Genomic DNA, 27,689 nt, shown 5'->3' with positions numbered 1-27,689 from the left:
CTTACAAGTTTATAAGAATTGCAGGCATTTTCAAGCATTGGTAAAGGATTCTAGATACATTGGTAAAATAAATATAAAGAATTCTAGATACATTGGTAAAAAATATATAAAAACATAGAAGCATTGAAGCAAACACAAATTCATCACCTTTGCAAGCATTTTTCAAACCTTGGTAAGGAATTCTGGGTAACAATCTTGGTACTAAGATTATTCCAGTCTTTTACTGTCCTATAGAAAAAAGAATATTTGTAACAGTTATTCCATACGTTGAAGGGGGTTAGGTCATGTTTGGTCATGCCATCGTCTCGTTTCATAACCTGATGAGTAAGTAAGAAAACTGAGAAATGTTAACATTATAATGGCCGTTTACCAGTTGAAAGAGGAACTTTAATCGGCAGACACAGTTGCGCACAGTCACCGGAGGTAATACACAGCACCTTATGAGCTCGCTAACAGACCTACAGCCTTGGGAATTGGAAAACAAACCTAACTACCATATGCTTTATAAATTCAAGTTTTTCATAATAATTAAAGTGAATGGGTCCTAAATAATTACAGCATATTCTAACAACGGACGAATAAAGGAATTGTATGCTAATAAGCAAACACTACACGTAGATGGCTTCTGTGAGCGCCTCCAGAAAAACAGTTGATGCAAAGAATTCGCTACAACGGTATTCTATGTGCTTTTTCCAGGGAAGGTAATTCGTTATCCACAGGCCCAAATATTTGTACTGTGTTAACTCTAATAGAAATATATTATGAACACCATATGCAAATTGAAGACGTTTTTTTATTATGTGTAATTCTCATAAAAACTTTTTTCAAAACTAATAGACATTTGCCATTGCTCGCACCAAGCAATGACCGTTGCTAAGTCATTATTCAGAGGCACCTTATCATCAACAGAAGATACCTTTTCATATAAAATACAGTCATCTGCATAAAGAGTTCACGGAAACTAAGTTCTGTCACAATACCATTAGTAAATAATATAAATAGAAGTGGTCCCAAATGGATCCCTGGGGGATGCCAGGCGCAACCTCTGCATTGTTAGTATTGTTTATGGTGACGAATCGGTGTCAGAAAGGTAGGCTGCAGTCCATATAAGTATCTGGTCATCTTGTATATAATTCCCCAATTTAAGAATGAATTTATGTGACACCTTGTAAAATGCTTCGCGTGAATCCATGAATATAACATTGGTTTGCTTCCCTTCATTAATCGCATGTGTGAGATTGTGCACAGTCTCAACTAATTGGGTACACGTAGAAAACCCATGTCTGAAACCGTGTTGGACGTGTGTAAGTACCTTGTGCTCTTCTAAGAAATGTAAGATATGTTTATGAATTATGTGCTCTAAAATTTTGCATGATGTAGATGTGAGGGATACAGGTCGGTTATTCTTGATGTGTGCTTTTTTCCTCAATTTATGCAAAAGTTTGATTTCGTCTGTCCTGCAGTCATCCAGTAGGGAACTGTTGCGTAATGATCTGTTGATTACAACATAGAGGTACCTAGAACACCATCCTGCATAACACTTCAAAAATGCATTTGGTATATTAGCTGGTCCTGGTGACTTTTTAACGTTCAAGGGCAAATTAAAAAAAAATTACCGACGATTACGTTACTTCCTAATGCGAAATTTGAGCGCAGCAAATAAGCTGTTTCACCTTTTCGATAGATTGAGGCAAGGAAATCGAGCAACACATGTATGCGCTATCACAGAATTTTTTTTTTATTTTTCACACGTATTCCTTTAACAAAGACTCCACTAACAGTTCTTGACAGTCATGAAGGAAGCTTTGTGGTCGGAGAAATAGACTGATATATGTTCGACTTGGTACACCAATGCTTGATTCTCAAAGACGAGATCTATACAAGTGCCTCGCGAGGTTGTCACAGCCGTGGGACGCGTTACGAGCGAGAGGAACGGGATGTTCTCCCGCATAAGTGTTAGGAAATTGCTGTTTGTCTTTATGTCAAGCCGCCACCGATCTGGCTCTCTGATTGCCACCGCACAGGGCGAACGGCAGCGGCAATTTCGGCTCGGGCGGTGCACATATACAGATCCGCCGCCACCGATCTGGCTCTCTGATTGCCACCGCACAGGGGTTGCATTGGAGGAGGAGCGAAGAGAGGAATTAAGTTCGAGCCGGCGCTTTGACAACCGGAGACTCGCAGGAAGAGGGGGGAGGGGGCGGCGTGTACACCCAGCGGCAAACGATGGGGGCAGAAGCGCGCGCAGCAAGCGGACAACACGATAAAGGGAGGAGAAAAGAGATAGCAGCGACTGACTGATGCCGCTGACGCCGATAGTGAGTCAACCCCAGCTGCGGAGTTGGTTTCAGGGACAACGCCGCCGATGCCGACACAAACAATATGATACCCTCGCTTCCGCAGCGCTAAGAACCAGGTCTAGCCGTGGGAAGGTGGTCACGTATTCGTCGACGTGCCGGGGCCTACGTGAAATAACCGGCGCGTCGGCAACTGAAGAGCACCCTATCCGCCACACAAGAACAGGGGGGGGGAACCCTTTCCTCCTCTTTCTGCATGGCGGCGACGGTGTTCTATGCAGTCACGTTATCTTGACTCTCTAGCGGCGTCAGCGGCATCCAGCGGTATCAGTCGGTCGCTGCTAGCGCTGGGGGGATGAAAGGGGGGCGGAGCTGGTTACGAGGCCGACGACAACGCCGACGACGACGCGAAACCCAGGAACGGACGCCAAAGAGCTGCGCTCTAAAACAGCATTCTCAGAAAAATTCTCAGATCCATCAGATATAGCAGGAAGCAATACAGTAAAGTTAGGAATGCAAACATTACCCTTTTGTAAATGTTGAATGGAAGAATTTGTTGAAAGCAGAACAAATGACAGTCTCATTACTTACAAATTTGCCATCAACCATGAACTCACTGGTGGAAGAAGATTTAGGTGCGCTTTGGTACCAGAACCTCTCTGGAGACATTTCAATACATGAGGGTAGGAGCGTTCCGTAACATTTTTCCTTGTCACAAATTATTTTCTGTTTCAGTTGTTTTGAAGTTTCTCCCATGATAGATTTTAAGTTTACATTTGTCTTTGACTTCATTTTTAATAAAGCCTTTGCTGCAAGCGTAACGTCTCGCAAGAAATCCATGGGTTTTGGTACACAGATCTCTTCACAATTTTGACAAAAAAATGATTTATACAGTCGGAGACGATTTCTCTAAAGGAAAGCCATAAGTCATTTACATTACAAGTGCTGTTTCTCAAATCATCGAAGTAAAAAATCAAGCATATTGAGAGTAGATTCATCATCAGCACGAGAAAAATTGGGAAGTAAATGAACACTGCTTCGGGTTCACTTTGGGTTTGGGTTCAATGTTGTTCACTGTGAACATGCAGTCCACAACGCATGCATTCGCCACCGGTACTTGCGCACTTCGACGAGGACGCCGGTACAGAAATCAACACAGACGCCAGAGCTTATGCCTCAGTGCTGTTCTAGTCCAGAGGAAAAATGGACTTGAACGGGTGATAGCTTACACTAGCCGGTCGCTGTCAAAAGCTGAAGGTAATTATTCTATGACCAAAAAGGAATCCCTCGCCATCATTTGGGTTACAGTAAAATTTTGCCGTTACTTATATGGCAGGCCGTCGTGTCGTGAGGTGCGCTTTGTTGGCTAGCGAACTCCACTGCCTGGCGCAATGGAGCCTCAGATTACAAGGATATGACATCACTGTAATCTTTAAGTCGGGACGAAAACATGCCCACTGCCTGCCATGCACCCCCATTGACCCGCTGCCGCAGGACAACGAGCATGACAACGCCTTCTTTAGAATAACAAGTACGGAAGACTGCTCAACAGTAACAAGCAGACTTGGAACTAAAAAGCCTCGTCAAGTATTTGGAAGGGAACATCGACGTTGTCTCTAGGGAATTTAAGCAAGGATTCCTTTTGTTCTCACTTTAAAACAACCTATTTGTAAAGAATAACTTCTTACCAGTCCATGCCAACTACCTCCTTGTTCCCTCAGCGCTGCGTCCAGAAATACTGCACGCCCTTCATGATGATCCGACTGCCCAGCACCTCGAGTTCTCCCAGGTGCTATCGAAGATACAGGAAAGGTATTACTGGCCGCACCTGTCCCCCGATGTCGCCCGTTACGTCAAGACATGTTGAGACTGTCAGCGATGCAAGATGCCACCGACAAGACCAGTGGGATTACTACAGCCATTTGCCTTACCGACCATTTCAGCAGATCGGGATAGATTTGCTGGGACCATTTTCAACGTCAACATCCGGAAAGAAGTGTATCGTCGTGGTGACACTATCTCACCTGCTTCGCTGAAACTAAAGCTCTACCGAAAGGCAGCGCAGCCGAAGTGGCGAACTTTTTTGTCGAAAACATCCTGCTGCGACATGGTGCCCCAGAAGTCCTCATCACTGGCAGAGGAACGGCCTGTACAGCAGAGCTCACCCAATCCATTCTGCAGTACAACCAGACAAGCGACAGGAGGACAACTGCCTACCACCCGCAGACGAATGGTCCTACGGAGCGTCTGAAATAGACTCTCGCCGACATGTTAGCAATGTACGTTGACATCAAACACACGAACCTGGGATGCTGTCCTGCCGTACATAACCTTCGCTTATAACGTGGCAGTGCAAGAAACAACACATATCACCCCATTCAAGCTGGTTTACAGAAGGAACCCAGCGACGACTCCCAACGCCATAGTCTTGCACACCACAGTCGAAACAGCTCGCCTGCCTGTGCATTGAGAATCAGCAGAGGACCAATAGCCGGCACTACAATCTTCGATGAAGACACGCGGAATACGAGCCTGGTGACCGTGTTTGGGTTCGGACCCCGGTACGCCTATGAAGGCTTAGTCTTTTACGCTGCTATTTAGCTTTTACGCCGCTATTTCGGGCCCTACAAGATCATCCGCCGCATTGGCGCACTAGACTAATGAGGTCGTGTCAGACACATACAAAACGAGCAGAAAAAGTTCTCCACCATAGTACCTACGTAAACACAAATATTCGAGGAGCAAAACCCCCAGATTTTTTCTCGTACCCGCTCGTACTCGCACTTATGCACAAACGTCGGGTGATCCCTCAAATGACCATCTTCTGCACTGCTGTTCGCTATCAGAGCGGCGCCACTCACGACCTGAAATATTTCATCTTGTGCGACCATTCTACGAGTGCTAACGAACTTTGGGACTTGGCACAGTTGAACTTTGGACTTTCTCTTTTTTTTTGGACTGTGTTACTTTGGACTTTGTTTCTTTGTTGTTTTGTTACTCTTGTTTAATAAGTGTCCTTTTGTTTTTCACCCTCCTGTTATGTTTGTAGTATCAGGACGATGCTTTTTGAGAGGGGGGCATTGACACATGTACTTGTTTATCTTTTTTGGGTGACCGCGTTAGAGCCTAAGAAATGTTATCGCTTAGTGCAGAATGTGCCCGTATGTATGTATTGGAAGTTTCTCGAATGTTATCAATGGTGCTATCTGCTGTTTATTGTCACCGTAGCTTGCCTAATCTGATTGCATGTGAGACGTGCATTAGATAGAACTTTCTGGAAGGCACATGGGCACCAGCGACTATTCTGGAACCTTCGATGACTCATATAAAAGCCGACGCACTTGACCGGCAGACCATATTTTCACCGATTGCCAACTGTGTTCACCTCTCTCGTTGTTCCTCGACTGTAGCCTGTTTTTGAGGGCACAGGTTCGCCCAATAAAACACTAGTTTCGTCACTCACAGTTTTGCTGCTTTCTTCACCATCACTACTACGTCGCAGTATGGCAGCTGTCAGTCACGCACACAATGGGCTTAAACTAGGGAGCTTAAATTAGCATTTACGCGAAAAATGATACTGCAGAAATGAGTCGTGTGCAACAAACCTGGCACTTTGTTTCTGGACACATACCAACATCCTGGTGTGATTGGACGACTTCAGAGTGGATCAAGCAAGAGTAGGAAACCATGCAATTACAATATGCATTGCTTGCCTAGTTCTTATATCAAAATAATGAGAAGGCTTAGTGGTAATAGCAGAATCCTTTGAAACTTTTTTACGTGTCTCAACACTTCTCTCACGCTATGGGAGATTTATAAACTGCCGATGACTACCGCGTGGTGACGCCACCGGTTCAGCGGGGGCACGTTGAGGGGGAAATCAGCAAGTGGCGCAGCAGCTGGCCGGTGTGTTCACGGGATTTTTGTAGCGGTCTCGTGCGCTATTTCTGACTCTTAGTGTGTGCAGAGAAGCTCGAATGGTCCTCAGGAGCTTTAAAAAAATGCTGAAGACCTTTTGTGTGCAGCAGTGTCATTCCAGCTGCAGAAGGACGGGTGAAACAAGCTGTCGACCTCTGTGAAATCAACTGCTGAGGGAAAAAATCGCACACACAGTGTGATTGCTGCAGCACCTGTGCTTGTGTATATGTCAAGTGTCCCAGCTGATGTTGGCCAAGCTGTTAAAAAGGGGGAGAAAACGAGAAAATGCAGTGCAAGATATGATTAAGAGACCTACAGTGTCTGGTTGGCAGATTATGTTTCCTCTTCTATTTCTTTAGCAGCTTGGCAGAGGTTAGTTGGGACACACTGTATTCATTCATGTTTAAATTGAGTTGAAATATGTTCCTGAAGTTGAAATGCATGATTGTTAGCCCTTGCCAGGCATTGAAATCAAGTATGGCTGCATTGATCTCGTTCAGCAAATGTGCACCTGCTACCGACAGACCTGAACTAAATGATAAGCTATTGGGACAAACGGAACTGGTTTTGTAGTTAAATTCTGGCCATAGTGATTGGAAGTGTTGTATTATGCACATGCAACAAACGGCGACACGGCACAAAGCCAACATCGATGTGTCACCGTCGTCGAGCGAAGGCTGCCGGTTGTACTTGCTGCCACTCCCATGAATGAAATGTGACTGCATATAGTGGTAGCTCTGTACGTATTGTTCACGACCAGTAGAGGAAGTTGTGGTATTCTTATGCTGACACATTTGTTTGCCTCTTACGGGAAATGGGCAACAAGTGATGGCTCCCACAATACCACGTTGTGCCTCGTTCAATTATGCACCTCTTACGGGAAATGGGCAACAAGTGATGGCTCCCACAATACCACGTTGTGCCTCGTTCAATTATGCAAGTATATAGCAGGCATTTCAAACATTTTCATCGACATTTTCAAAGTAAGGTATGCACTCTCTATCTGAGTACTTACATGTGCAGTGTTTCCTTTAGCAATACTTCATTGAGCACACTACATGCATGATGAAGAGTTCTAAAAAAGTAAATGAAAAGAAACTATCAATAACAGCTCCCATCTCCCAGTTGCTGTTTCCAAAGAGGCCCCTGAAGTCATCAGATGCTCACATCGTGCAGCTTCTAAACATTTACAATCCATGTACACTTCTACACTTCTACAAATTTTTACACTGTCATTAAATAGTCATTCATGAATGAACAGTGAAGCTATTGAAGGCACTGCACATCCAAAACAATAAAAGCATGGACACTACTAGATTAGTGTTTAAGGAGGGTAGGCAACACAAGCCAAAGAAGTCGAGGGACCGAAGGGTTTCTGTTCTCAGGAAATAAAGCCAAGAAATGCATAGGGGAAATAAACATGTTTCTTAATTGAACTGTGGGATTTATTACGGGTCAGGATTAAACTTGCGATAAGTTTGTTACTACTAAAAGAAAACCTGCCCCCATTGTCACAACCTCCACATGAGTTTTGGTGATGACCCTATCTGCTTCTTTGGGTATTTCTATATTCTTGTTTATAATCTGGTCATGGGAGTCTCATCCAGTGCCACTTTTGGCCGAAGGGGTAGATGTAGAGCATTCATTAACCTGACCCTGGTGGAGACAGGTTTCCCTTCTTAAAAGCTAACTGTAGCAAAATATTGAGTTGCTAAAGAGCCTAGTTTCAGATATAGAGCAGCCTTCGTGCAAAATTAATGTTTTAAATTTACCAGTGGATGTGTCACAAACCGCTCGCAAAAGTTCTTGATACCAGAACTGAAAAAAAAATGCCACGGTTTGCGTTCGTCGGAAGTGATGCATGACTAAGTGCAGCTCCTTGGTACGACCTCCGGGATCGGCCATTGCTCATGGCTTCCGGCAGTGGGCTGATAAAACTCTGGTCCAACGTCATGGTCATTGTCTGCTTAAGCGCTAGCAAAAAACTTGCCTAGAAATTTGTTAGCCTAGGGCAGCTTTGCCAGATTATTTCATGGTATCACTTGTAACCAATCTAGTACCTTATAAATTTTAGTGCTCCCTTGTAACCAATTTGGGCAAATCGAAAGTTCATTGATGTTGTCCTTTAAAACATTGGCTCTGGTCTGAGGCTCCCTTTGTTTGTGTAGTGTAGTTTGCCTTATTCATTTGGCCATTTTTGTGGAGTTCTTCAATATATTACCTAAAGGGAAATCTGGCACTGCTGAGCTGTTGTGTACATGGGAATGCTGGTATATGATGACTTTAGGTTGGCATCGTTTTCGAAAAGCCAGGACACCTTGAAGGTGCGTATGGTTAGCACCATTCCGTCCATCACAGTGATTGATTGCCTACTAAAAAAGCGTGTAAAGATTGTTTTAATTTTATTATTATATAAAAAATATGCTTTGTTTAATTCATTGCATGCAAAATTTTCTGAAACATAAAAAGTATCAGCAGGTCGCTTAAGTTAGAGAACAGACGAGAAGATTCACGCTTTGCAATAGTTTGTTGTCTGGTCTTGCTTTTCTTCGCTTGATTACACACTGCAGGTAAGTAACCTTCACTATAAGGTGCACAAAAGGTGAATGAAAACCTTTCTTGAAGATTTTGTTAAAAGAATGCATTATCGGCTTAGCCATATCCACGTTTTAGACGCCTTGTACGACACAAGCCTCGCACATTCATATGTCGTCATTCCCATCAATATTTATAGATACTATAAACGTTGATTCCTGTGATGCACACTGCCTGTTAGAAAACTCCTATGGACAGTGGCACCATATTTTCCTCTAGGTAATATAGTGAGAAACTCTGTGGCCATTGTTGACGCTTCAAAGGTCGTTTTTTTTTTTTTCGCCAAATGCACCCCCCTCAGGGTCAAATTTTTTATTAGAAGAAAAGTTCACTGACGATTACGATACTCCCTCATGCGATATTTGAGTGCAGTTCTATGCGTGTTTTCATGTCGCAGTCTCTTGGCTGTTGCGGACAATCTTTCTCGTGTGGCACGTTGCCCATGGAGCGAAGTGTGGCACGACTGCCGCACTAATCGGGGGCGCATCGAGGCACCCTAACAATGCGTGCTACCCTGGTTCCATCTCCCAGCCGTCATTGACTAATCCGTCTTGCGCGGCACTATGCTTTTCTTCTCACGCTTTCGTCATATCCCACTCCTCTGCTTTCTCCTCGCCCTATCTTCACTCTTGCCGTCTTTCACCGCCCGCTGTGCTCTGCTCTCATCTCTCGCTGAGCACTCGGTTACGAGGTACAGTGCTGATGCTCGCCTCAGGAATGGGCACCCAAGAGCTGCACTCTAAAATGTACAGCAGTTTCTTTTTATAGTGACCATAAAGTGACAAAAATATATTTTCTGTAAGTAAACATGCTTTGTTTTTCATGAATACAGATGGACTTCCATAAAGATTTTTAAAAACAATAAAAATACATACATTGAAATAGATATATTTTAATTTGGCTATTGGGTCGAATTACAATACCATATTTATTCGAATCTAGGCCAATAGCTTTCTTTTTTCAAATAATCATATACCAAACTCTATGGTTGGCTTTGATTCGAGGATTTTAAAAAAACGCGCCAGTTTGTAATTGAAAATGGTAAATATGGTGCATAGCTAGTGCCATCTAGGAAAGTCAGTATCGCAGCCACTATTGGCTGCGTCAGTAGCTAACTAAAATACACGAGCAACGTTGCTATTTAGACCTGTGTCGTATTGGCAGGCCCCGCACACTCACAAGTTCCAGCGATCGCCACTAAAATCAACCGTGGCGCGTTCCAGCATGAATCACGTAAGTGGAGCTACTGTAATTTGGTCGTATACTTTAATTCGTAAGTTTTCTGCCAGGGGTGCTCAACGCAGCTGAATATTTGGTCTATAAATGTACATATGATAACTGACAAACATAGTCAACATGTCATTGTTTTACAAAATAAGCAGACCATTGTTTTATTGGACTTGTGTTATTAAAATCTCTGCTTTATTACTTGGTTTTGAGACTTCACTGACGTGTGATAAGCTGCAGCCCACTCTTATCAATTGCAGTCCATATCATTTATTGATTCAAATTGTACTGCAGTAATATTTGCGAGCAGGGTGGTTAGCTCCGTTGAGCAGTGTCACGCAGGTTTGTTTTAATTAGATAATAATATTTCAGCCAATTTATATGCCCAACATTCTATAGCTGCCACCAAGTGAACCTCTTTAAAGACGGTGAACTTCATCAGCTGTGGAGTTTTACTGCACAGCTTCGCGGCTTCCATTGTTAGTGATCTGCTGCGTCTGGCCATGTAATCACTTCTTGCTTTAAAGAAAATGCTAGCTAGCGTGAAAATTCATCGCTGGAACCATGTCTGCTTGACTACCCACGAATGCGGATTAACCTTGCAGCCTCGGAACTTGTGCACCGGTGAGTACAAAAGCATTATCCCGGCCACGGCGGCCGCATTTTGATGGGGGCGAAATGCGAAAACACCCGTGTGCTTAGATTTAGGCGCACGTTAAAGAACCCCAGGTGGTCAAAATTTCCGGAGTCCTCCACTACGGCGTGCCTCATAATCAGAAAGTGGTTTTGGCACGTAAAACCCCAAATATTATTATTATTGAGTACAAAAGCATTGCTTGACATTCTCAACTTTGAATTCTTTGCATGCAATGCAGATAAAACATATTCCTGTAGTCATATTGTGAAAGTGTAAAAAATAATATATAATGAAGTTATTGCTCTTCAAGGGCAATTCAATTGAGACTTTTGCTATTTTGTCGCATTGCTAAAATTCCTGACACAAACTACAGCATGAATAATAAATAGTTTTGGCTGTTCCTGCATAAATGATGCACTGTGATAAATTCACTGCACATTAGTAGCAAACGTACTTGCTGTGATACAGTTAGAATAATTACATTTGAGACATAATAAAGTGACTAGTGTTTGCCTAGCATCTCCCAGAAAATATTGTCATCTAATCAAGGCTTCACTGAGCACAGCCCGCACAAGGGCACCATTGAAAGAAATGCACATGCAAAACGGCGTTGCATGTGCTTCTCTGTCATGGAGTGTTTTGTGCACTGTTCTTGATCATACATGAATCACAAGCTCACCCACACTTCTGCCATAGTAATTGAGGCTCTTTCTTCTTTTCCCTCCAGCCTCCAAGACACTGCTGATATTTGTCCGCTCTTTGGACTGGACGTACAAGGCAACAGTGAATGTGTCAGCACTGGGCCAGAATCCTCACAAGGTATGTTTCTGAACACTTCATCTAGAACCGTGATTTGTTCATTTATTTGACTAACTTTTGTTTTACCATTTTTTCCTTGCATGTTTGTCATGGCTTCATCATTTCTCTTTTCACGAAGACGGACAAAAGAGCGATTATTGGCCTGCAAGCTGCCCACGCCAAGCCATAAGAAGCTCAACCAGTCGCCATAATGACAACAGGTCCTCTTGAATTATGCGACTTACCATAAGATGTTTGCAAGTTTACCAGATAGAGGGGCGTCAGCATCAGGAAAGCAGCAGTCTACAGTTTTGTATCGTGCCAAGCGGCAATGCTAAAATTTTACATACAAGCTTACTTGCTTATTTAAGCGTCTTTTATGACAGCCGGAGAAGTAACATGTTGAGTGCCAACTTCTTTCTATTCAAGTGGCTGCATATACTAGCCGTAACAACCAGAAGAGAATGTAGCAAGCTCGTACTTGCTAATTCACAAGCTGTCTCATCTGCTGCTCTTTGCAAATCAGTTCGACGGGCATTACCACCAAGCTTCACATGCCCCCTCACGACGTTAATTTGTTACATGAAAATGCGAATAATCTTAAAACCTTCAAAAACGGTCAATGCAATTTTGAAGAAATTGCACTTCATGTTGACTTAAACCCTGGCAGTCATTCTTCAGTTTATTATTCTATCTCTTACGTAACATACCCTCAGGGCCAGATGGCATTAAAACAGGGAGTGGTTACAAAGTAGTAGAGTAAAGCAAATACACATACAAGTGCGGCGAGTTCTGGTAACGTTATGATTCTCCTGAGTATGCAATACTAGCTGTTTTTTATATTGTTTGTTTTCTTCTTTGCCACTAAAATGTATTCTTCAATTGATTAACATATATAGTGACACATGTACTTGACTTTATCGGGCGACCACGTTTCGCCACCTAACAAATGTTATCACACAGCGCAAGACGCGCCTGCATGTAAAAGAAGTTTCTGGAGTGTTATCGACTGTTCCGTCCACTGTCTTTCACCGCAACTTGTGTAATCTGATTGCATCTATGCACGACGCGAATAGTGTAGAACTTTGTGGAAGACACGCGGGTCCCAGCGGTTAATCTGTAACATTCGACGACCGATCTATAAAAGCCGACGATCGCCGACCGTGTTCGCCGCTATCGTTGTGCTATAAGTGTAGCCTGTTTTTGTGGGCACAGGTTCGCCCAATAAAAGTTAGTTTTGTCTTTCACAGTATTTGCTACTGTGTTCTTCAACGTCACCACCACGTGACATCTGGTGGAGGTGCTTTTCGTTCATGTACCGGACGCCCCCGACAAGCCGTGATCCAAGCCCGGACCGCAAAGAGAACACCAACGTAGTCCCGGAGCATCGAGCAAGCCGCCGTCTTCAACAGCTGCCCCCGGAGCACGGACTTCTACCTGAGAAGACCAAGAAGATTGTCGCCAAGGCAACCCCAATGGCAGCCCCAGCGTCCCCCATCGTGCTGCAGCAGCCCAGGGAACCTCCGACGTTCCGCGGGTCAACATTCGAGGACCGGGAAACCTGGCTCGAGACGTACGAGAGGGTCCCTACGTTTAACTGTTGGGACGGCGACGACAAGCTGCGGCATGTCTATTTCGCACTGAAAGACGCCGCCTAGGACCTGGTTCGAGAATCGAAAAGCCACCTTAACGACGTGGGACCTGCTCCGAAGCGGCTTCTTGCGAACGTTTCTGCGTCGATTATCATCGTCTGAACAAGATCACGAAGAGGGACGTATACCCCCTCCCACGAATAGACGACGCATTGGATCGGCTCTGCAACGCTAAATACTTCTCGTCGATGGACCTCAAGTCTGGCTATTGGCAAATAGAAGTCGACGAAACAGATCGCGAAAAGACGGCCTTCATCACCCCAGACGGCCTCTACGAGTTCAAGGTTATGCCATTCGGACTGTGCTCGGCGCCTGCAACGTTCCAGCGCGTCATGGACACGGTGTTAGCAGGATTGGAGTGCCAGACCTGTCTCGTTTATTTGGATGGTGTCGTCGTCTTCGCCGGAAATTTCGACGATCACCTCAGGCGCCTTGCGACAGTACTAGAGGCCATCAAGTCGTCAGGGCTTACTCTGAAGCGGGAAAAATGCCGCTTCGCTTACGATGAGCTTCTGTTCCTTGGCCACGTAATCAGCAAATCTGGTGTCCGTCCAGACCCGCAAAAGACAGCTGCCATGGCACAGTTCCCGCAACCCATCAACAATAAGGCAGTGCGTAGATTCCTTGGCATGTGTGCCTACTACAGGCGCTTTGTCGAGGACTTTTCACGCATCGCCGAGCCTTTGACACGTCTTACTAAATGTGATGTTAAGTTCAAGTGGGAAACGCCGCAGGCCGACGCATTTGAAGAACTCAAACGACGCATGCAGTCGCTGCCGGTACTTGCGCACTTCGACGAGTACGCCGATACAGAAATCCATACTGACGCCAGTAGCCTAGGCCTCGGTGCCGTTCTAGTCCAGAGAAGAAACGGAGTCAAACAGGTGACAGCTTACGCTAGCCGGTCGCTGTCAAAAGCGGAAGGCAACTATTCTACGACCGAATAGGAATGCCTCTCCATCGTTTGGGCTACAGCTAAATTTCGCCCTTATCTTTATAGCAGGCCATTCAAAGTCGTCAGTGACCATCACGCGTTGTGTTGGCTAGCGAATATAAAGGATCCTTCAGGACGACTGGCGCGGTGGAGCCTCAGACTACAAGAATACGACATCACTGTAACATACAAGTCCGGACGAAAACGCTCAGATGCCGATTGCCTATCACGCGCCCCCATTGACCCGCCGCCGCAAGATGACGAGGATGACGACGCCTTCCTTGGCATAATAAGCGCGAAAGACTTCGCCGAACAACAACGAGGGGACCCGGAGCTAAAAGGCCTCGTCGAATATTTGGAAGGGCACACCGACGTTGTCCCCAGGGCATTTAAGCGCGGATTATCTTCCTTCACGCTTCAAAACAATCTACTCGTGAAGAACTTCTCACCAGTCCGCGCCAATTATCTTCTTGTTGTCCCGTCAAGACTTCGTCCAGAAGTATTGCACGCCCTACATGACGATCCGACCGCTGGACAACTCGGATTTTCCCGGACACTATCGAGGATACAAGAAAAGTATTATTGGCCGCGCCTGACCGCCGACGTCGCCCGTTATGTCAGAACATGCCGAGACTGTCAGCGACACAAGACGCCGCCGACAAGGCCAGCTGGATTACTACAGCCAATCGAGCTTCCTTGCCGACCATTCCAGCAGATCGGGATGGACGTGCTGGGACCGTTTCCGACGTCAATAACCGGAAATAAGTGGATCGTCATGGCGACGGATTACCTCACACGCTTCATCATCATCATCATTCATCATTTATTGGTCCTTAAAGACCCCTGGAAGGGGCATTACATAAGGGGGGGAACATTGAACACAACAACGCAGGTCACTGTCAAACATTGTCACAATCAGTGATCAGCAGGGTATATACAGAAAAAAAGAGTACAAGAACCCTTTAAGCATATACAAATATAAAAATAGCAACAGTAAAGCAAACAGAAGAAGACAATAATTTCCACATCATGTTTTCAAATAGGACGTCAGCAATTGCCGGAACTTAAATGGATCGCGTTCTATTACAATATGGTCTGGTAATGAATTCCATTCTTCAATTGCAAGAGGCAGGAATGACTTGTTAAATGCGTTAGAGGAGCCGTGCAGACGTAGAATGCTCATGGAGTTGAAAAGACGGCGTGATGTTCGGAGAGGTGGTAGCAGAAGAGAGTCCCGAAGCGAAGGAAAACAGAAGTATAGTTTATGAAATAATGCCAAACGGGCGATTTGTCGTCTGAGTGTCAGAGGCTCGATGTCAAGCGATAATTTTATATTGGTAACGCTGGAGTGAGTGTCGTAATCGGATAAAATATATCGGGCTGCACGGTTTTGAATGGCTTCTAGGCTATCGATTAGGTAAGCCTGATGTGGATTCCAAATTGGGGAGCCAAATTCTAGTTTGGTTCGGACAAAAGTTTTGTAAGCTAGACTGCGAATAGAGGGAGGGGAGAAGCTGAGGTGCCGTCTGATAAACCCAAGTGATTTCGATGCATCAGCTGCAATCTTCGTGATGTGCTCGGACCAGGTGAGTTTGCTGGTGATGTGAATTCCAAGATAACGGTAAGATTCAACTTGAGAAAGGGTGGTTGAGTACAACGAATATGCGTAGCTGAGGTTAGTGCGCTTGCGTGTTACCTGCATGTATTTACACTTTGATACATTCAGCTTCATTAGCCATGTCGAACACCAGTCTTCAATTCTGTCCAAGTCATTTTGAAGCAATAACTGATCGTTGGATGTGGTTATGCGGCGGTACAAGACGCAGTCATCTGCGAAAAGACGAATGCTCGACGAAATGCTGGAAGGAAGATCATTTATGAAGATTAAAAACAAAAGTGGGCCGAGCACCGAGCCCTGCGGGACACCAGAAAGAACTTCAGTTGTGGGCGAATGAACATTATCGATGACAGTGAATTGACAACGACCGGATAGAAAACAACGGATCCATGTTAATATCAGCGGATCAAGACACAAGCATGAAAGTTTGGCTAAAAGGCGCTGATGGGGTACACGATCGAAAGCTTTCGAGAAGTCGAGATATATAACGTCCGTCTGAAATGAGGAATCTAAATTTAGGTGAAGATCGGTTGTGAAATGGAAAAGTTGGGTTTCGCAAGAATAACCAGGTCTGAAGCCGTGCTGGTTTGGAAAAAAGAAGCTGTTGGAATCAAGGTGAGATGCAACTTGTGAATATATTATATGCTCCAGTAGTTTGCAAGCAATGCATGTTAGTGAAATCGGTCGGTAGTTAGAAGGATCAGAGCGGTTACCTGCTTTAAAAACCGGTACTACTTTGCTCAGCTTCCAGTCGTCTGGAAGTGAGCCGGTAGCAATCGATTGCACGAATATTATTTGCAGAAACTGGCTTGATATGTCCTTGGTGCATTTCAGTATCTTAGACGATATATTATCCGGTCCAGGGGCGCTTGAAACTTTGAGCCTTTCAATAAGTTTTATGATACCATGTGTAGTGATGATAACGGGCGGCATCTGTGAAAACGGAAACTTAGATAGGGGAAGGATACTTAAGGTCGGTTCATTAGTAAAAACTGAGGAAAAGTAAGAATTCATTACATCACTGCGTTTGTCTGGTGGAACTTCAGAACCGTTATTGCTAACCAATGAGATATTATGTGATGACGTAATGGCGGGAGTTAAAATTTTCCAGAATTTTTTTGGATTGGAGCGAATAATGTCCTGTAAATCCAGATGATAAAATTTTCTTTTTGAGCATCGCAAAAGTTTTGTGTAATCGCGAAGACAACAGAAATACTTTTCCCAGCGCAAGGCGCTAGCCGAATGTTTTGCTGCTCGGAAGAGTCGTTTCTTTTTATTTGAGAGTTTTCTGAGGGCATTAGAAAACCAGGGTCTGCTGGCATCGCCTCGAATGCAAACAAGGGGTACATATCGGTCAACGAGTGATAACAATTTTTGTTTGAAGAGCAGCCAATTTTCATTTACTGTTCTGGAAGTGGAGGACATGCGGAAGTAATGAAAAAACTTGTCCAGCTCGATGATAATATTCTGAATGTCAGCCTTCTTATAGTCTCGTATATATTTGACTGATGGTTGACGAGTAGGGATGGGTACGGACAGTTTGAATAATAAGGTGCAATGATCGCTGAAACCGGGAATGCATGATAATGACTGAATGGATTCAGGGTTCGAAGCAAGAACAAGGTCAAGAGTATTGTTTTGACGGGTTGGCATGTCGACTGTTTGTGTAAGATTAAAGGTAAGAACTAAATTAATAAACTCTTTCGATTGGCCACTGTGCGCCGATAAGTCGAGCCAGTTAATGTCAGGGAAGTTGAAATCGCCACAAAGTAAGCACCTGAAACAAAAGCACTGCCGAGAGGTAGCGCAGCCGAAGTGGCGAAATTCTTTGTCGAAAACATCCTGCTGCGACATGGCGCCCCAGAAGTCCTCATCACCGACAGAGGACCGGTCTTTACAGCGGAGCTCACCCAAGCCATTCTGAAATACAGTCAGACAAGGCACAGGAGGACAACAGCCTACCACCCGCAGACGAATGGTCTTACGGAGCGGCTAATAAGACCCTCGCCGACATGCTAGCGATGTACGTCGACGTCGAACACAATATACCTGGGATGTCGTCCTGCCGTACGTAACATTCGCTTACAACACGGCGGTGCAAGATACAACACAGATCACGCCGTTGAAGCTGGTCTACGGCAGGAACCCGACGACGACGCTCGACGCCATGCTGCCGCACGTCACTGACGAGGAGAACCTTGACGTCGCTACTTACCTCCAGCGCGCCGAAGAAGCCCGACAGCTCGCCCGCCTGCGGATCAAGAACCAGCAGAGGACCGACAGCCGACACTACAACCTCCGACGACGCTTCGTCGTGTACCAGCCCGGCAACCGTGTTTGGGTATGGACCTCGATACGCCGACGAGGACTCCGTGAGAAACTACTGCGACGCTATTTCGGACCCTACAAGGTCATCCGACGTATTGGCGCACTGGACTATGAGGTCGTGCCAGACGGCATTTCGCCATCACAGCAGCGCCGCGCAAGATCTGAAGTGGTCCACGTGGTGCGCCTTAATCCCTTTTACGGACGCTGACGAACTTCCTTATTTTTGTTTTCTTTGCTACGAGTGCTTTTGTTTATTAATTTCGTTTGTTCGCAGCATTGGGTCGATGCTATTTAAGAGGGGGGCAATGACACATGTACTTAATTTTATCGGGCGACCACGTTTCGCCGCCTAACAAATGTTATCGCACAGCGCAAGACGCACCTGCATGTAAAAGAAGTTTCTGGAATGTTATCGATGGTTCCGTCCACTGACTTTCACCGCAACTTGTGTAATCTGATTGCATGTATATGCGACGCGAATAGTGTGGAACATTGTGGAAGACGCGCGGGTCCGAGCGGTTAATCTGGAACATTCGACGACCGATCCATAAAAGGCGACGCACTTGACCCGCTGATCAGACTTTCGACGATCGGCGACCGTGTTCGCCGCTATCGTTGTGCTGTAAGTGTAGCCTGTTTTTGTGGGCACAGGTTCGCCCAATAAAAGTTAGTTTTGTCTTTCACAGTATTTGCTACTGTGTTCTTCAACGTCACCACTACGTGACAATATGCACTCACTCCTGCAATATCTTGCTATGCAAGATGGCAGTATAAGTACGTAAATAAGTAAATAAATAAATAAATGTTTCATAAAAAATGGCCAGGCTTAGCTTGGTTAAGCCAAGAATGCGTTGCATATTGCGCGGTCAGGTGGTAGCTGCGGCCGCGCGCGACCGCGCCAGTTGGGGCCCAGCTTTTCCTCCGTGACCTCACGCACCGGCGCAGCGCCCCTAGCGGGAAGAGCGGGAGTCAGGTGGTGGCTGCGGCCGCGCGCGACCGCGCGAGTTTGGGGCCCAGCTTTTTCTCCGTGACGTCACGCGCCGGCGCAGCGCCCCTAGCGGGAGGAGCGGGAGTCAGGTGGTGGCTGCGGCCGCGCGCGACCGCGCGAGTTGGCCCAGCTTTTCCTCCGGCTGTCGTGACGTCACGTCACGTGGTTGCGCTAAATGTCAATGGCCCGGCCGCGCCCAAGGGCTGAACTGAGTGATTGCAATATGCAACGCATAAAAGTTTGCTATTGATGATGGATACCACACTTGAGGGAAGGTGGTTCCATTCCTGAGATGTACGGAGGATCAACGATTGAAAGAAAGAGTTCATGTAACATGAATAAATTCCTACCTTACTGCAATAATCAATGCAGTTTGAAATGTACTGAGATCACAGTATGAAGTCGTCGGGAAGTGTGCTGTGATGGAAACTTTTATGAAATTGCTAAATACTGGTGACTTTGTGGCGGTTAGCTAGTGGAATAAGTGCTAGGTTAGTTTTCATTGAGGTGCACATGGTATGGTGATAGTGAGAAAGAATGAAACTACCAGGTGAAGTAATATTAACGCTACTAGGATCCCATATTGCAGATGCGTATTCAAGTTTCGAGCATGTTAGAGTCTTGTAAACAAAGCTGTAGTTTTTAAGTAGACGGTGCTTTGGAAAAGTTGTGCCATAAGTACCCGAGCATCTGATTAGCATTGCTAACGATGTATATTATGTTAATAGTCCAATTTAAGTTATTTGTATTGTGTACACACAGATATTTAGTTGACATGACGAAATCTAAGGGAACATTGTTAACATGACGAGTGCTATGATTAGAATTAGACATGGGTACTCACATTATTTTATGTTTGTTAATTGCAAGTTGTTCATGTGCCGTTTGTATGAAATCAATAACTAGGCTAGCCGTGCACCATAAGAGATAGCTAGAAAAGGTATGTTCACACAATCTGCCTACTCCACACTTCTCAAATAGACAAATCACTAAAAACAATTTTTGTTTCTCTTCAAACAACAGATGACAAACCTGAGCACAGTGTTTTCCCAGGAAGCTTTTGAAATATGCTCGAAGTAAGTTTGACTTAACATTCAGCCAATCAACAGTAGACGAGCGAGGGACGCCTCAGCCTGGGAACTTGTCGTCGTCATGGCCCCCAGAAATATGTTTGCTTGTTGAAACATTGGCTCCAGGCTGAGCCTTTCTTGCTCACCTCTGATACTCAATTGAAGTGGTCATCACCTTGCAACCTCTTTGCGTTGTTTGAATACAGAAACCGAGATATATTTTTTTTTCAACATGAAACCATAAATTGCATTTTCCAAGAATCCGTGAGCATAGTTATATGTTTACTTAGTGTCCTTGTTTATTCACACATTATTTGCAGAAACCTTGCAAGCACTGTTGTCTCCATGGTGTTCCTTGCTTTCCTACGAGTGCTCCATTTGTGTCAAAACCTTTACTGCTGCATCTGAACACTATGTGCAGCACAGGTATCAAGAGCTGACAATATGTGCTGTAAAATTAGCACAATGTTTCTTGCCCCCTACACCACGTGCCTCGTGCCAATGTGTTATGAAAACCATGGGTTATTGCAGCCAGAGCTCACCTTGCTGACAGTTCATCTTCGCCGAGCACTTTTTAGAGCGCAGCTCTTTGGCGTCCGTTCCTGGGTTTCGCGTCGTCGTCGGCGTCGGCGTCGTCGTCGGCCTCGTAACCAGCTCCGCCCCCCTTTCATCCCCCCAGCGCTAGCAGCGACCGACTGATACCGCTGGATGCCGCTGACGCCGCTAGAGAGTCAAGATAACGTGACTGCATAGAACACCGTCGCCGCCATGCAGAAAGAGGAGGAAAGGGTCCCCCCCCCCTGTTCTTGTGTGGCGGATAGCTGGGGTTGACTCACTATCGCCGTCAGCGGCATCAGTCAGTCGCTGCTATCTCTTCCCTCCTCCCTTTATCGTGTTGTCCGCTTGCTGCGCGCGCTTCTGCCCCCATCGTTTGCCGCTGGGTGTACACGCCGCCCCCCTCCGCTTCCGCTTACTGCTGGTTGCTCTCGACGGCGGCGATGAGCCTCCGCTTCGGCGGCGCGAACTGCAGGGTCTTCTCGGCGGCGGCGATGAGCTTCTGCTTCAGCCTCGCTTACTGCTGGTTGCTCTCGACGGCGGCGATGAGCCTCCGCTTCGGCGGCGCGAACGGCAGGGTCTTCTCGGCGGCGGCGCTTAGCCTCTGCATCCCCCACGGCTGTGACAACCTCGCGAGGCACTTGTATAGATCTCGTCTTTGAGAATCAAGCATTGGTGTACCAAGTCGAACATATATCAGTCTATTTCTCCGACCACAAAGCTTCCTTCATGACTGTCAAGAACTGTTAGTGGAGTCTTTGTTAAAGGAATACGTGTGAAAAATAAAAAAAAAATTATGTGATAGCGCATACATGTGTTGCTCGATTTCTTTGCCTCAATCTATCCAAAAGGTGAAACAGCTTATTTGCTGCGCTCAAATTTCGCATTAGGAAGTAACGTAATCGTCGGTAATTTTTTATGTTTCTTTTTTTAATCTACCTGAAATCGTCGCACGCAGACCAATATACGTATAGTATGAAACATCTCAAGCAGCACTGTACACAACTAGAAGTACGAGGGTAGCCCAACATAAATAAATTGTCGGAAGTGTTGCTCTTCCTGCTTTACTGGCACGCCAAACACGACGAGAAAGCTTTGCTCGATTTTAGCCTTCAGTTCCATTAAATAGATCGCTACCTGTGTTTCTGTATGTTGTACACTTAGTGACCGACAGCATTCAGTCCATCTGACCTGTACAAAAACTGTGAGCATGTACTGTTTCATTCACCATTGACAATAAACAATGTAAGCTTACTTGTGTCAAGTGTCTTTTTGCCATTCGAGGTCTCTCGGTCACCTGGTGACATAATAAGGATATCTGTAGTCATGTTAGAGTACCGTACACAAGGATGGTGGTCAGATTGTTCTAGAGAAACTGGCCACCCTGTATACGCAATGCCTCGTAACCTCGAGCGTACCGGAATCTTGGAAGAACGCTAACATAATCCTAATCCATAAGAAAGGGGACGCCAAAGACTTGAAAAATTATAGACCGATCAGCTTACTGTCCGTTACCTACAAAGTATTTACTAAGGTAATCGCAAATAGAATCAGGAACACCTTAGACTTCTGTCAACCAAAGGACCAGGCAGGATTCCGTAAAGGCTACTCAACAATAGACCATATTCACACTGTCAATCAAGTGATAGAGAAATGTGCAGAATATAACCAACCCTTATATATAGCTTTCATTGATTACGAGACAGCGTTTGATTCAGTCGAAACCTCAGCAGTCATGGAGGCATTACGGAATCAGGGTGTAGATGAGCCATATGTAAAAATACTGGAAGATATCTATAGCGGCTCCACAGCCACCGTAGTCCTCCACAAAGAAAGTAACAAAATCCCTGTAAAGAAAGGCGTCAGACAGGGAGATACGATATCTCCAATGCTATTCACAGCATGTTTACAGGAGGTATTCAGAGGCCTGGAGTGGGAAGAATTGGGGATGAAAGTTGATGGAGAATACCTTAGCAACTTGCGATTCGCTGATGATATTGCCTTGCTTAGTAACTCAGGAGACCAATTGCAATGCATGCTCACTGACCTGGAGAGGCAAAGCAGAAGGGTGGGTCTGAAAATTAATTTGCAGAAAACTAAAGTATTGTTTAACAGTCTCGGAAGAGAACAGCAGTTTACGATAGGTAGCGAAGCACTGGAAGTGGTAAGGGAATACATCTACTTAGGGCAGGTAGTGACCACGGATCCGGATCATGAGACTGAAATAACCAGAAGAATAAGAATGGGCTGGGGTGCGTTTGGCAGGCATTCTCAAATCATGAACAGCAGGTTGCCACTATCCCTCAAAAGGAAAGTGTATAACAGCTGTGTGTTACCAGTACTCGCATATGGGGCAGAAACCTGGAGGCTTACGAAAAGGGTTCTGCTGAAATTGAGGACGACGCAACGAGCTATGGAAAGAAGAATGATGGGTGTAACGTTAAGGGATAAGAAAAGAGCAGATTGGGTGAGGCAACAAACGCGGGTAAACGACATCTTAGTTGAAATCAAGAAAAAGAAATGGGCATGGGCAGGACATGTAATGAGGAGGGAAGATAACCGATGGTCATTAAGGGTTACGGACTGGATTCCAAGGGAAGGGAAGCGTAGCAGGGGGCGGCAGAAAGTTAGGTGGGCGGATGAAATTAAGATGTTTGCAGGGACAACATGGCCACAATTAGTACATGACCGGGGTAATTGGAGAAGTATGGGAGAGGCCTTTGCCCTGCAGTGGGCGTAACTAGGCTGATGATGATGATGATGATGATGACACACTAATACCGCTCCAAAAGCAGTAACAAAGCGCCCAAAACCAGCGAGCGAGCAGTGCGACCAGCCGCTACTATAGCGGCCATATTGCTCACTACGTAACAATCATGGCATTAGTTTTGATTTTCGCAGCGCCATGTTTCGGTTGTATACTTTAGTTCACAACGCCGCTGCTACTTTTATTTCCGTTGCACTGTGGAAGGTACAGTTTCCCTTCTCTAAGTTTATATAGGTCATCATCATCATCATCAGCCTGGTTACGCCCACTGCAGAGCAAAGGCCTCTCCCATACTTCTCCAACAACCCCGGTCATGTACTAATTGTGGCCATCCCATGCCTGCAAACTTCTTAATCTCATCCACCCACCTAACTTTCTGCCGCCCCATGCTACGCTTCCCTTCCCTTGGGATCCAGTCCGTAACCCTTAATGACCATCGGTTATCTTCCCTCCTCATTACATGTCCTGCCCATGCCCATTTCTCTTTCTTGATTTCAACTAAGATGTCATTAACTCGCGTTTGTTCCCTCACCCAATCTGCTCTTTTCTTATCCCTTAACGTTACACCTATCATTCTTCTTTCCATAGCTCGTTGCGTCGTTCTCAATTTGAGTAGAACCCTTTTCGTAAGCCTCCAGGTTTCTGCCCCGTAGGTGAGTACTGGTAAGACACAGCTATTATATACTTTTCTCTTGAGGGATAATGGCAACCTGCTGTTCATGATCTGAGAATGCCTGCCAAACGCACCCCAGCTCATTCTTATTCTTCTGATTATTTCCGTCTCATGATCCGGATCCGCCGTCACTACCTGCCCTAAGTAGATGTATTCCCTTACGACTTCCAGTGCCTTGCTGCCTATTGTAAATTGCTGTTCTCTTCCGAGACTGTTAAGCATTACTTAGTTTTCTGCAGATTAATTTTTAGAGCCACTCTTCTGCTTTGCCTCTTCAGGTCAGTGAGCATGCATTGAAATTGGTCCCCTGAGTTACTAAGCAAGCCAATATCATCAGCGAATCGCAAGTTACTAAGGTATTCTCCATTAACTTTTATCCCCAATTCTTCCCAATCCAGGTCTCTGAATACCTCCTGTAAACACGCTGTGAATAACATTGGAGAGATCGTATCTACCTGCCTGAGGCCTTTCTTTATTGGGATTTTGTTCCTTTCTTTATGGAGGACTACGGTGGCTGTGGAGCCGCTATAGATATCTTTCAGTATTTTTACATAAGGCTCGTCTACACCTCGATTCCGTAATGCCTCCATGACTGCTGAGGTTTTGACTGAATCAAATGCTTTCTCGTAATCAATGAAAGCTACATATAGGGGTTGGCTATATTCCGCGCATTTCTCTATCACCTGATTTATGGTGTGAATATGATCTATTGTTGAGTAGCCTTTACGGAATCCTGCCTGGTCCTTTGCTTGACAGAAGTCTAAGGTGTTCCTGATTCTATTTGCGATTACCTTAGTAAATAGTTTGTAGGCAACGGACAGTAAGCTGATCGGTCTATAATTTTTCAAGTCTTTGGCGTCCCCTTTCTTATGGATTAGGATTATGTTAGCGGTCTTCCAAGATTCAGGTACGCTCGAGGTCATGAGGCATTGCGTATACAGGATGGCCAGTTTCTCTAGAACAATCTGTCCACCATCCTTCAACAAATCTGTTGTTACCTGATCCTCCCCAGCTGCCTTCCCCCTTTGCATATCTCCCAAGGATTTCTTTACTTCTTCCGGCGTTACCTTTGGAATTTCGAATTCCTCTGGACTAATTTCTCTTCCATTATCGTCGAGGGTGCCACTGGTGCTGTATAAATCTCTATAGAAATCCTCAGCCACTTGAACTATCTCATCCATATTAGTAATGATATTGCCGGCTTTGTCTCTTAACGCATACATCTGATTCTTGCCAATTCCTAGTTTCTTCTTCACTGTTTTTAGGCTTCCTCCGTTCCTGAGAGCATGTTCAATTCTATCCATATTATACTTCCTTATGTCAGCTGTCTTACGCTTGTTCATTAACTTCGAAAGTTCTGCCAGTTCTATTCTAGCTGTAGGGTTAGATGCTTTCATACATTGGCGTTTCTTGATCAGATTTTTCGTCTCCTGCGATAGTTTGCTGGTATCCTGCCTAACGGAGTTACCACCGACTTCCATTGCACACTCCTTAATGATGCCCGCAAGATTGTCGTTCATTGCTTCAACACTAAGGTCCTCTTCCGGAGTTAAAGCCGAATACCTCTTATGTATCTTGATCTGGAATTCCTCTATTTTCCCTCTTACCGCTAACTCATTAATTGGCTTCTTATGTACCAGTTTCTTCCGTTCCCTCCTCAGGTCTGGGCTAATTCGAGTTCTTACCATCCTGTGGTCACTGCAGCGCACCTTGCCGAGCACGTCCACATCTTGTATGATGCCAGGGTTAGCGCAGAGTATGAAGTTCTGTGGTATTGGCGTGCGGCGTAGTCCATAGTGTGGTGTTATCGTAATGGCGCCAAACAGGTGATGCCACTATAGTGCCGCCCTAGAGAAAGGATTGTGCCGCTTTCAATCGAAGAGTTGTGATAGCCGCAGAGGCATCGTCAAACATTCAAGTGAAATGGACACTTAATACTTAATAGATAGAAAGACAAACTGTTTATTCGGACGTTTTGCAAACCGCTGTGCAACTTTCTAGTTGGAATTTTTTTCCTAGCTTTGTTGCTTCAGAAGTTGGTTAATTAATGTTGACTAATTATCTAATTAATCAAAATACAAAAATAGAGCGACATACCACATACAAAAGTGAGCAACAAGCGTTTGGTCGCGTCGTCTTAGAGTGCATCGGCATATTTTTAAACTCTGGCTAAAATTAACTGAAACACCCTGTATACACAAACATGCACATGCACAAATGCATAAAACGTGCAAAGGATGCCAGTCAGCCGAAGGCATTGTTATCACTTTTTAAATGGTTTTAAATGGTTAGGAATCTCAATTTTGTATCAAAGCATAACCGTAGTTTGACTCGCACAGGCTAGACCAGTGGTTTGGATATTGTAGGCCTCTAACAGTTGACGTGCGGTTTTGTGCTTGCTTCTGCCTAAGATACTGACATTAAAAAACAGTGCTTCCCAGTAAGGACATAACCTGCAATGCACAGACAAGTACGCAGTCGTATCCTTCCCCAAATTATTTGTGTTCTCTCTCATTCGGTCGTTGACGCAGTGCCCAGTTTGCCCAATGTATCACTTGCCACAGCTGAGCGGAATCAGATGGACCACTCTAGTGCAGCAATGCATGTAACGCTTAACGTGCTGTACTGTGCACCCTTTTGTAGTGCGCACCCGTGATTTGGGGATAGAGGCGGGCCAGCTTGTTTGGGGCGGAGAAGACCACAGGTACTCCATACCTGTTCGTCACTTTCTTACGGTTGTGGCTAAACATATGAAGATACGGGACCACTTGTGCCTTTTTTCGAGTGTTACACTCGACTTTACTGCCCACTTTAGTCTTTTTGTTGTGTTTCAGCTTCTGGATCAACGTCTTCCCTACTGACGCAACGAAAAGGGAGGGCAGCCGGCTTTTAAAAGCCGCACAATCTGAATTCTCAAAAGTCGTCTTGATCCTATGAATACACAATTTTTTAAGTGCGGACCCCAGGCAGGTTGTTGCAATCCGTCGTTTTATAATTTTCGAGTGGGCGGAATCATATGGGAACAGCTCTTTTTTAGCACATGGTGAGTAGCACCAATAGGCATGTTTTAAAAACGTCATATTTAAATAAAAAAAAACTGCAGCACCTTGTCAATCGGAATCTCGTGGGCAAAAGATAGGCCATTGCCACTAAGTTTCAAAAGGCTTAAGACTGTGATGATTTTATCATTGTCAGTTTAAGAACACTGTTCGTCTAAAAGGATTGGAAAATTGTCTACGTATCTAAAAACGTTTATCACATGCATGTTCTTAAAGCAGTTGTCAAGGGTTATATCCGTTTCAGAAGGAGATAGCCCCCATAGCAGAGACGCTAAGCACAAAGCAATACAGATGCCTATATTTTCTAAGTATGGTTGGTTGTCAAAAGGAATAAAAGTACTTTTGCGATAGCCTTCCAATAAGGCCAAAAAATTGTCACAGCCAAGACCAGTTGCATTTTGAAATTCCGGTTCACCACGTGCATCGATGCGTTTCTGATGGCAACAAACAACTCGAGATGCAAAATTGAGTAAAATAATTCTTCTGTATCCACAGAAAAGCCAAAACCAATGTTATGGTTGACATTAAAAAAAACTGATTTTATCGTCAAAGTTGGTTACTAGAAAAAGATCG

At 45.0% G+C, this 27,689-nt stretch overlaps 1 protein-coding gene across 6 annotated transcripts in view; it reads left to right on the top strand.

Moving 5' to 3' along the window:
- Positions 1-27,689, top strand: part of LOC142567709 (uncharacterized) — a 210,774-nt gene that overhangs the window by 127,900 nt on the left and 55,185 nt on the right. Inside the window, exon 1 of one of the 6 annotated variants that reach the window (XM_075677881.1) lies at positions 11,612-11,693. The exons of the other annotated variants lie outside the window; for them this stretch is intronic. Within the exon in view, the coding sequence (XP_075533996.1) occupies positions 11,684-11,693 (10 nt within the window). The 5' untranslated portion in view covers positions 11,612-11,683. Of the gene's footprint in view, positions 1-11,611; positions 11,694-27,689 lie in introns of those variants that run through there. 6 annotated transcript variants of the gene reach the window in all.

Source organism: Dermacentor variabilis, unplaced genomic scaffold (genome assembly GCF_050947875.1).
Source record: "Dermacentor variabilis isolate Ectoservices unplaced genomic scaffold, ASM5094787v1 scaffold_14, whole genome shotgun sequence".
Taxonomy (NCBI): domain Eukaryota; kingdom Metazoa; phylum Arthropoda; class Arachnida; order Ixodida; family Ixodidae; genus Dermacentor; species Dermacentor variabilis.
Note: the sequence above shows the minus strand (reverse complement) of the source record. Positions and strands in the feature narration are given on the sequence as shown.